General features: G+C 36.6%; 2 protein-coding genes across 3 annotated transcripts in view; one reads left to right on the top strand and one right to left on the bottom strand.

The window, feature by feature from the left end:
* The window catches only part of gdpd4b (glycerophosphodiester phosphodiesterase domain containing 4b), a 54,934-nt gene that overhangs the window by 21,389 nt on the left and 21,992 nt on the right, over positions 1–11,553 (top strand). The window lies entirely within an intron of this gene.
* On the bottom strand, positions 38–11,303 carry LOC127625352 (NAD kinase 2, mitochondrial-like). 2 transcript variants are annotated; one of them, XM_052100607.1, is made up of 12 exons: positions 10,233–11,303; positions 7,912–8,000; positions 7,720–7,808; positions 7,340–7,421; positions 7,165–7,248; positions 6,321–6,457; positions 4,617–4,704; positions 4,346–4,489; positions 4,210–4,265; positions 3,998–4,051; positions 2,088–2,211; positions 38–1,168 (listed from the first exon to the last, which is right to left on the bottom strand). In XM_052100607.1, the coding sequence occupies exons 1-12, from the start codon at positions 10,470–10,472 to the stop codon at positions 1,033–1,035; spliced, it is 1,323 nt and encodes a 440-aa protein (XP_051956567.1). In that variant the 5' UTR covers positions 10,473–11,303; the 3' UTR covers positions 38–1,032. The 2 variants fall into 2 exon arrangements, with proteins under 2 accessions (XP_051956567.1, XP_051956568.1); XM_052100608.1 differs by having other exon boundaries at positions 40–1,168; positions 4,346–4,441.

Genomic DNA, 11,553 nt, shown 5'->3' with positions numbered 1-11,553 from the left:
AGGCAAAAAAAAACGATTTTATTTTATCTTCATTTGTTCTTTTTTTATTGCGACTTGAACAGAGGTAGGTTTTGTCAAAAAACAACATTTCAGACAAAAAGCTGATAAAAAGGCATGTTTACGTCGGATATTTTGAGCTTCTCATACTCCACTTCATGTTTGAGACGATCGCAGTCCGTTTCTTTGATCAAAGAGTTGCGTACTCTTTCAAAACATGCGGAGGGGTCTTCCTTACCGTGTAACACCTAAAACCCGGAAAACTCCGTGTTTGGCGGGGAAAGGGTTAAGGTGTCTGCTTGATTACTCCATCTACCACTACATAGAAAACACATACGGTTTACTCTCCAACAAATCTAGAATTAAATGTTGCAGCAGACAACATAATGCACACACTTTAATGAAGCAGCAAGGATATCCACATGTAGTTTCACACAAAATGTTGTCGTCAAACCAGCACCTGAAGGGGGAAAAATCTTTGACCTGTCGGAACAGTATTCCCACATCCAGTGTGGACTTCCGAAACGCATTAACTCTCAAGTAGGTTGCAGTTTAATAAAGCATTGTCTTATAAATTTAATATGTACCTCTGTACATACTTGGAAAAATACAAAAGCTCAAGTATAATAAATAACCTTGAGAGCTTGTGCTTTATAAAGCATACATCTGAATTTGTTAACTAAGCAAAACAGTCTAAATATTAAAAATGTTTCTGTAATGCTTCTGATTTATCATTGAGTAGGGACTGTAAAGCGTTCTAGAATACACCCAATAGCTGACATTGTGATACAACATGTGACACTCAATCTAGTATTAGTGCATCAAGGGAAAAATATTTAAACATTTCTGATGATTGCAACCAAGAGGGTCATGTAAGGACAGGATACAGTGTGAAATACCTGAAATTTGCAAACACAATTGTCCCATAAAAAAAAAAGTCCAAACTGAAAGAACCCACTGTGCACTTATTCTAGCATTGTCCAACTTAAGTCTCAATAAATATGCATGCTCATTGAGCAACAGTACCAAAACGATTCAATCAAGGATGACAGTTCGCAACAGGTCCTCTTCATTTAAGCAGATTGTAGCAATGGCACCATCATTAAACTCAAAGGATGTCCCACCATCTACCACCATGCAGGCATCCCAACACCTTGAGCGGACACAAACCCTATCAACAAACAACCAGGGTTGAGAGGGTTACTTTTGAAAAGTATTCCAGTACAGATTACATGCTGTAAAATGTAATTTGTAACATTCCATTAGATTACTCAAGGTCAGTAATTTACTCTAAGTACTTTGGATTACTTCAGCATTAGTAGATTTTTCACTTGTTTTGACTATAAAAACTCTGCCAGTACAGTAAGCCATGTAAGACATGTACACATGTTACAAATACATTCTCTGAAAAACCTAAACATATTTTGCAGTGTTGTTTCTAAAACAAGATAAATCAAATTTATCTTGTTTTAAGGATATTTTTACAGGAAAATACAAAAATTATTATCAAGAATACAAATTTTGCCCTAATATCAAAGGTCTTACTAGAAAAAAAGAAATTATGATCCCATGTGAACTTTCTTGATAAAACAAATATGATCGTGTCTGGTAACATGTGCATGTAAAATGGCTAGAAATAGCATTTTAGCTTAGCATAAAGCTGACAATTTACACAAGGTTTATTTTTATTTCTTCTGCTCCAAACTTACTTCAAACTTACTTCTCTGTCTGCTCGTATGAATGTAACACATAAGAAAGTGTTTCACCGCTGTTGGATCGCATCATTTATATGTATACATTTTTCCATCTGAAATGACTAAATATTAAATGAAACAAATGACAATAAAGTAATCTCTTCAGTAATCAAAATACTTTTTGAATGTAACTGTATTCTAAATACCAATGATTTAAATTGTAATTGTAGTGGAATACAGTCACTTATATTTAGTATTTTAGTACGTATTCCCATTACATGTATTACGTTACTCCCCAACACTTCAAATAACCATAATACTTCACAGTATTTTCACCAAACATACACTTATGGAGATTAGTAATTACTTAAAACAATAATGGAGATTAAAACTCACTTGTTTGCAAAACCTCTTTGTCGGCTACTGTAAAATACTCTGTTGACAATGGGCTCTCTTATACTGAAGAACATTTTGCTCTCCTCTGGGCTGAAGATCAGAGACTCGTTGTATGCTTGTGTCACTGAACACAAAAATAGGTCATTGATTACAATGTAATCATATAAATGAAATAAACAAACTTACGAGGACGTGTAACGCAACAAAAACAGTACTAAAATAACTTGAGTGATGCTTAGCAAGGACTACAAAGTAATTTAATGGAATTAAAGGGATTGTTCACCCCAAAATTAAAATTCTCTCATTTACTCACCCTCATGCCATCCCAGATGTATACGACTTTCTTTCATCTGCTGAACACAAATTATGATTTTTAGAAGAATAATCCAACTCTGTAAGTCCATACAATGCAAGCAAATGGGTGCCAAAGTTTTGAAGCTCCAAAAAGCACATAAAAGGCAGCATAAAAGTATTCATATGACTCCAGCAGTTAAATCCATATCTTCTGAAGATATCTGATAGGTGTGGGTCGAAACAGATCAATATTTAAGTCCACTTTTGCTATAAGTTCTTCTCACTGCCCAGTAGGGGGCATATGCATGAAGAATGTTTGGTGAAGAATCACCAAAAACACAAGAATGTGAGTTAAAGGGATAGTTCACCCAAAAATGAAAATTCTCTCATTATTTACTCACCTACATCCCTTTACTCATAATATCCCAGGTGTGTACGACTTACTTTCTTCTTCAGAGCGCATTTGAAGAAAAACAGAAAAATTCTTAGCTCAGTAGGTCCTTAAAATGCAAGGGAATGGCAATTTCTCTTATGAAGGTCCAAAAATCACAAACACTCAGCATAAACGTCCTCCATAAGACATCGCTGTTCAATTAATGCATCTAAAGTGACACGATCGCTTTTGGTGCAAAAAAGATAAATATTGAAGTATATTTTTAACTCTAAATCATGCTTCCAGTCAGCAGCGTTACGCACGTATATTGTAATCGCATTAGCATTTAAAAAATGCGAGAACTGATGCACGTGCGTCACAGCCGGAAGAGCAGATTTTGGTTTAGATCTGTTATTATCTGTTCTTTACTCACAATGGTGGGTTTGTGTACTCATACTGGATGTCTCAACAGAGTGGAGAATGGGAGATTACCTCAGTATCCATGGCAATGCGAATATGAGAGACCGTTTTGATTCCACCCTCTCCTGAAGTGTTGGATTATAGTTAAAAAGTTATTGAATTTTGTACCACAAAAAGCGATCGTGTCGCTTCAGAAGACATTAATTGAACCGTTGCAGTAGTACAAATGAGGTTTATGCTGACTGTGTCTTTTGGACCTTCAAAAGAGAAATCTCCATTCACTTGCATTTTAAGGACCTACTGAGCTAAGAATGTTTCTATATTTCTTCAAATGTGTTCTGGTGAAGAAAGTAAGTCATACACACCTGGGATATCACGAGGGTGAGTAAATAATTTTCATTTTTGGGTGAACTATCCCTTTAAATTTAAAGTGGCGATTGAGTAGGGAGAATTTATAGTAAAAACAAATAAACATAAATATTGATCTGTTTCTCACCCACACCAATCATATTGCTTATGATGACAATGATTTAACCACTGTAGTCTTATGGATTATTTTAATGCTGACTTACCGTATGTGATGTTTGGGGCTTCAACATTTTGACATCCATTCACTTGCTCTGTATGGACCTAAAAATCTAACAAAATCTTCATTTGAGTTCAGCAGATGAAAGAAAGTCATAAACATCTGGAATGGCATAAGGGTGAGTAAATGAGAGAATTTTAATTTTTATGTGAACTATTCCTTTAAGATTTTATGGAACATAAAAACTAATTATAATCTATTCTACCACAAATAATGAAAGAAACTGTATTAACTTACCACTCTCAATGAACTCTTGATTTAGAGGAAGATCTAAACCAGTTTTTGATTTACCTAAGACATAGAAAATTGTACTTAGACCATTTTAAACTTATTCATGAAACATGGGCTAAACAAACTTGTGCACAAATACTTGTTTCATGAATAAGGCCCAAACGGTGTACAAGATACAGCATATTTATTCAAACGGCAGTCATTCTTGTGTTTCATACCTATTTTAAGGACATCTTCCACTGACTGCTCCACAAGCTTATTAATATTGTAGGACCTGGATGAAGAAACAAAAATTCTGGTTACTTCTGACGAGCTGCAGTAAGAGGACTTCATTGAAACAACACTCCAACGCACCAGGCTTTAGATCCAGTTCCAGTACAAATGCTTAATCCAGAGCTTTTCTGCTTCTCCCATGGTCCGTCATCGATGGAGATCTCATAGTATGAAGCCCTATGAAGTGAGAGGGTAAGATGGGGGTTGAAGGATTTATACTTCACCCTGTAGCAGACAGAGATCCACAAATAAGGGGAGATGGGGGGATGCATGGAGTCAAGGAGGAAAACTGGATGACATGCAATGGAGGAGAGTGGTTCCACAATGTCAAAAGGCAGGCTAGGATATATACCTGGAGGAAAGGGATTCTCCAATGAAGATCTCGTTGAGACCACGGACAGGGAGTTGGTGTGGCCTTGCCAGGCTGTCATGTGTCGTGCCTGTCACAAAAGCATGATAGCATGTAATCTCTGTGGTTTTCTAAAACTTTTCACAAGGAATCTCACAAAGAATTTTAAATGTGCTGTCAGGGACCCCCTCACAAAAATATAAAAATTCTGTATATAATGACTGATGTGTGCATTTTCCATTTCCCTTTTTTATTTGTAACTAGTAGCACCTAATAAACAAGCAAAATGCAAAAGAAGGAAAAAAAATCCAAGTGCAAATATTGTTCCTAAAAAATTAGCATCCAATCACAGCCAACCATGTTAAAATGAAATGCTGCATTATAAAATCTGAACCAATGTACTGATTACCATTGTCCCATGTTGAGTGGTCCAAACATAATTTGCAGCCTGAAACTTTTAGTTGGATTTTAGGAGTGGATGCACTTAGCTGCATAGAAAGCTATAGGATGCACCCATGCTCCCCATTTAGCGAATGACTTAACCTCCAGTGTGCTGTCTGTCTGCACTAGTCTCAGAACAGTTCGAAATGTTAATTATTTTAATCCTAACTCCATATAAAGCCTCTGTTAGCAAAATTTTTCAGATTTTTGGATGAACACATTGATTCTCAATTTGTTGTGAATATAGGAATGATTTACTAATGTTAATGAATAGAACTGTATTGTACAATGAGAAAATAAAACATAGCAAAATTTATATTAAAATGATGCAAACTTACCCAAAGACATGTAATGTTGAAAGTTATTTAAAATAACTAAGATTTTGTTTCTTCAACATTTGAGGGAATAAGGTTCCAATTTCCACATATGTGGACATTATGTTTTTAAGTGCGCTGATGCCATAGAAGAGCTTAGAAAGAAATCGCCGCCATGCTGTTGTGTCACGTGATGCAAAGCACCAGAATTTTACACTTAAAAATGACCGTGTAGAGTGTTGTGAACAGTATTCAGTCAGTTTTTATTCATTAGTTCACACATGTGGACGCGGGGTCGCACAAGATAAAATATCTAATTAATATTACAAAATTCTTGTATTTATTAATATGAATAATTTATTAAATTAGTTAAATAACTATAAATTAATTATTTTATATATTTATATTATAATTATTATAATAATTAACTGTATTGTTAAAAATCAATTATTTTTTTTTTTAGCTACCCCAAGGTTGGGTAACCCTGCTTTACAGACACACCATCAGTGGCGTATCTACAAGGAGGGCAGAGTTACTAAAAATCAGCGTAACCCAACATTGGGTAGCTAAAAAACTTGATTTTAAAGATGTAAAAACTTAAATACATTATTATAAGATTATAATAAATATTACTATTTTTAATAGTTATTATTTTAGTTTTAGATTTGTATTATTTTGTATGAATTATTATCATTACCCCTGAAGGTGAAAGTGATCGAGGGGTACACCCACACCACCCCACAGAAGGTGAAAAGGGGCCTGGTACAGGTGCTTTGCACTAAGGCCGATAAGATCCCAAGTTACACATGCAACACGATATAAACAGGGAACAGTGCACAGCTAAAACACAGCTAGGTAATCTCTTATAACGTTAGCAGTTAAAATAGACTAAAAGTAGAGACAGGATAAACAGGTACACAGAGCAATGGTAAAAACAGAACAGGAACCGTACTGCGCTGGGTCTCTGTGGTGATGCGGTGTGCCTTGCTGTGCTGCTCCAGGCTCAGCTGCAGCTCGTGCAGGTCCACTGGAGTGGGGTTAATACCTGTGCCCTCCAAAAACATTCGGATACGCTGACGCCACTGCCACCTAGTGGGGATACTGGCATTTTAAAAAGATATAGTGGGAGTGTATCCTGATTAGCATGAAGCAGGGGTTCCCAAAATCTCTGAAGTTGTCAGGTATGTTGAACTCTTTACTGAGTATTTTCAATTCAATAGCTATTACAGTTAATCAATGACATTAAGTGTTTAAGACATTATTTACATTATCATCCTGCTAAGTGCTGAAGCAACATAGAAGTTCTCTGAGAAAGATTGTCACATGTCCCCATTACTTTTCTCCACACTGGTCAGGCTGGACCAATCACAGTCATTTGTTATTATGGAATTAGGAATTTTAGATTTATATTTAGGAATTCATAGATTTAATGGATTATACTTTGTGGCAGACAGATCTCTTCATTGAGAGAGAGAGAGAGAGAGAGAGAGAGGACAAAAACAGCCTTTCATTTTTGAAAGCAGCTTAAATGCGGGATTTGGCCTTGTGAGCACCTCCCCCTCACATCACACCAGTTTTTGTCCCATAAGAAATAACATTAGCCACCCAATGGAACATAAAATATATCTCAAGCACTTAATATGTGGAACTGTTATATTAACTTATATAAATAATCTGACAACTTCTGCACTAGCGGGTGATGCAAGAAGGGTGGAGAAAAACAACTGAATACAAATTGAATTACTTAGCAAACTGGATTACTGCCACCAAGAAACAATTAAATAAGAGGTTCTCACCTGAACTCACCCTTCCTGAGTTTCTGTAAGGCCTCTGAAAAGGCATGTGTATAGCGTACAGGTAAACACAGGTGACCCTCTGACCTTCATATACAAACAGTACGGACACATTATATAGCTATAAAACAAAATAGAAATGTAAAAAGACAAAAATGTTTAACGAAAATGTTATTACCTTTCTGGATCGGTATTGACCCCTAATACAGGCTTGTTTTTATCAAACACTTTACTGGCAACTAGTAGCATGGTGCCATCACCTACAAAAATCAACAAGTCTGTTTAAGTTTTACGAAAGGAATGTTGAGGTCACTACTTGCCTTATACATTTATAATATGATCGTGCATGCAAAAATTATGTAAGAGATTAACAGCATATGAAATGGAAAAACTGGAAACACATAGGTCTATAAGGCCTATAACTAACATTCTAGAGGAGCATTTAACAAACAGAGTCCTTAGCGTCCTGTGCAGAAAATACACACTGCACTGCAACACAAGCAAGCAGTCAGATCGATTTAGCTAAAAAACTCTATAAGTAGAGAGCCCAAGCGTTACCTCCAGCGGAGATGATGGCATCTGCCCATCTTACTGTGTCCTCGTCATACTCTCCTCTTTTAACAACGTGCACCTCTATCCCTTCTTTCCTAGAATGAAGGAAATTAAAGCAGGAATGTCTGGTCATTCGTGCGATTGTCAATCATTTCTGAAAAATACGGTCAGAAGTTTTATTGTTGAGCATCATCTTACTGAAGACTGTCCACAATTTGTCCAACACTGAGAGTGTGTATTTTGTGTCTCTCCAGAAGCCCACTGTAACTCGAGCCTTTCAAGGCAAGCTGTGATAAAAGAAGCAGACAAATGGATGATCAATATAATAATATTAATACAAAAATGATTGCTTCTTGAAAATGTTATAACAAAAACAGTACTGTTTTTGTTTAGGAGCGGTTTAGTATCAGAATAAGCTTTATTGCCAAATATGCTTGCGCATGCACACACACACACGGAATATGTCTTGGTAACAGAAGCTTCCAGTTCACAGAGAAAACAACAACAGGACACAGATAATAAAATGAAAAGAAGTGAATAAAATATTGAGATTCACAATAAGACACAGTTTTTGTCCCATAAGAAATAACATTAGCCACCCAATGGAACATAAAATATATAAAATATAATAAGGCATGTACAAATATGCTATATATACACTGATATACATTACAGTTGTACAAGGGAAAATAGTGGCAGAAGAGGTAGGGTGTTAAATAAATATAGGTAGATTATAGAGAGTTACTTCGACTATTTTGGAGGACTTTTAATAGCAAGTCAAATGTGTAAAAGCAGTTTTTTGTTGAGCAGTTTTTCTATAAATGACTTGCCAGTTTTGAGTTAAACATGAAGTGAAAGTGATTACACAACTTATTACTTAGGTTTAAAAAAAATATTACTGCTTTGTATATATAAATATGAGAGAGCGAGAGAGAGAGAGAGAGAGCAGAGAGAGAGAGAGAGAGAGAGAGACTGACTCTTTTATTTGAAAAACTTGAATTAGAATGTTTTCGGTGAAATAATACTTTGAAAAGATTTGCGTTAGTTCACCCAAAAAGGAAAATTCTCTCATCATTTACTCACCCTTAGGTCATCCCATATGTGTATGACTTTCTTTTTTCTGGAGAACAAAAACATTTTTGAAGAATATTTCAGCTCTGTAGGTCCATACAATGCAAGTGAAAAGAGGCCAGAACTATGATGCTCCAAAAAGCAGATAAAAGCAATGTTAAAGTAATCCATTCGACTCCAGTGGTTTAATCCGTCTTCTGACCTGATGAAGTCAGTTTTAGGTGAGAACAGACCAAAATGTAACTCCTTTATTACTGTACATCTTGCCATTGCAATCTCTAGGCATAATCATGATTTCAAGCTCAATTACACTTCCTAGTGTTTGACACATATGCAGAGGGCTAGATGGCACAATAGGAAATTAAATCAAGCTTGAAACAGAGATTATTTAGCAGAAACAGGCCACTTCTATTAAAATGAATGGAGCTCTGAGCACCCAAAGGTCAACAGATGTAGAAAGGAAGTCCCGCCTTACAGGTAAAAGAGCCAATCACTTTTTTAGATGCAGACATCACCTGTCAATCAACTCCAGAACGCACATGTGCATTAGCTATACAAGCCAAGATTTTTTATTTTTTTGCGTAATATGAGGTAAAGATTCACAATTTATGATACCAGTATTGTCAGATTTAATTGCTGATTTGAAATATGTACTTTGATCTCAATATTGACTGACCGTTTTTGAGATTTTAGTCTTTCTCCATTCAAGTAGATAGGAGCAGCACTGGCATGACTGGAAATAGCCTCATGAGAGCGTTCCAAAGATGGCTGACACTGGACTGACATGCTAGAAAGTCTACGCTTGAAATTATGATGGACAAAGCACCTGCTATCAAGATTTATAGTGAAAAAGAAGTTCTCACCAAAAACTGATTAGACTGCTTCAGATGACATTGATGAATCCACTGGGGTCTTACGGATTACTTTTATGCTACCTTTATCTGCGTTTTGGAACTTAAATTATCTGGTCACCCTTCACTTGCACTGTATGGACCTACAAAGCTTAAATATTCTTCTAAAAATCTCTGTTTTGTGTTCTGCAGAAAAAGAAAATCATACACATCTTAAATGGCATGAGGGTGAGTAAATGATGAGAGAATTTTCCTTTTTGAGTGCACCAACCCTTTAACTAATCGTCGATTTTTAAATAAATGTATATCTATATCTATTATGCAAATATAAATACCCTCTGTAAACCCTAAATATAGAAGTCCGTTGTTTATGAGATTAAAAACCATTCAGTCACAGCACCATCCTGCTCGAACAGATCCAAGCGGGATTCAAACCGGGGTCTCCGGTATGGGAGCTGGGTGCGCTAACAAGAAGGCTAAAGGTAAAAGACCCCAGTATCAGTCGCTTGTACGCCTCTTGAGGCTAGGGGAGTGAGGTTTACACACACTGCACAGCATGTACAGCTGGATACCGTTACGTGTTAACAAGTTACTTACCAGATGTTTAAGATCCTCCTCAGACAGCCCCGCATAGCGATATCTCTGCTGCTCAAATTCATAGCGAGTGGTCTTAGTCACGACCGCAACCTTGGCAGGTTTGAAGCCACATTCAGCTTGAGAAGCAACTTTACACACAGCTGTCTGATGAAAACACAGACGACTACAATAGCTCCCAGTGAAAACCGCCACTAATGGACTTCCATACGAAAGTGATTTTCTTAAAACTCGGGACAGCATTCTCCTACCGCAAACCAGTGTTAGGATAATATTTAGGGGGGGAAAGCTTAAAGTGATTATTCTAAGATCAGTTTGGCAGCTTTATTTGTCATTTGGGGCTTAAGTCTGCTTCCTAGACTAGGAGGTGCTGACTACTGACCACCAGCCAAAAGCGTACTGACAAAATAACAACAAACGTAATGGATCAGAGATGTCATTATTTAATGTTTGCTGCAGGTTTTGGGCATTAAAGTGTGTTGAGAAGTACTTGGCAAAGCAATGTGAAAAATCAAAGCGGTGTAAAACTATGAACCAGAGCTGTTAAATTTGTTTTCTAACAATCCGAGACCCTAAAATAATTGATCCACGTCTGATCACGGGTTACTGGGAACGGGTGTTAATTTAACCTGCAACATTCAATTACAGGTGGTCAAGTAACAATGGCAAAGTAACTTATCTTAATTCCTGAAGAAAAAAAATGGCAAAAGCAGCTATGAAAGTGACCTAACTTGCTGTGGCAAAGCAGGCTCTCGCCTAGTCTTGGTAGCACAGGTCACATTTGCTGAAGGTTTCGGGCGCGATGTCCTTTCTAAGTGCACAGCATGAGTTTACATGAACAGCTAGCTGATTACAGCTGTCAGTTTTAGCATTGCAAATTGGCCAATAACTCTCTACCTCTCCAAACGCACTGGCCGATCACATCCCCATTATCTGTCCACAGACATCTGAACAACGAAAGGCGCGAGTCCGAGCGATATATAGAACCTTTACTATTAAAGTATGCCTAAATGCAACTCTTCAAATCACACACTTGAGGCTAATAAAACATCAGAAAACATCTTCTTCTTCTTTTTTTTTGGTGGTTGGCAAACCAGCTAATGGCACATTACTGCCACCAACTGGACTGGAGTGTGCAACATCGAGAATAGGAGGAAAAAAGGAAGAAATTCTCTTTTGTAAACCAGTTTCTTTTAGATATTCCAACAATGCATCATATGCTATGTACTGATGAATATTGCAAAAAAGTCTAGAGATATGTAAATGTATTGAGTTAATATGTGTTATTAATAAAAACTGTATATCCTTTCTTAAGTGCTAAAAT

This window comes from Xyrauchen texanus, chromosome 31 (genome assembly GCF_025860055.1).
Source record: "Xyrauchen texanus isolate HMW12.3.18 chromosome 31, RBS_HiC_50CHRs, whole genome shotgun sequence".
Taxonomy (NCBI): domain Eukaryota; kingdom Metazoa; phylum Chordata; class Actinopteri; order Cypriniformes; family Catostomidae; genus Xyrauchen; species Xyrauchen texanus.
This window is presented reverse-complemented; position numbering and strand designations above follow the sequence as displayed.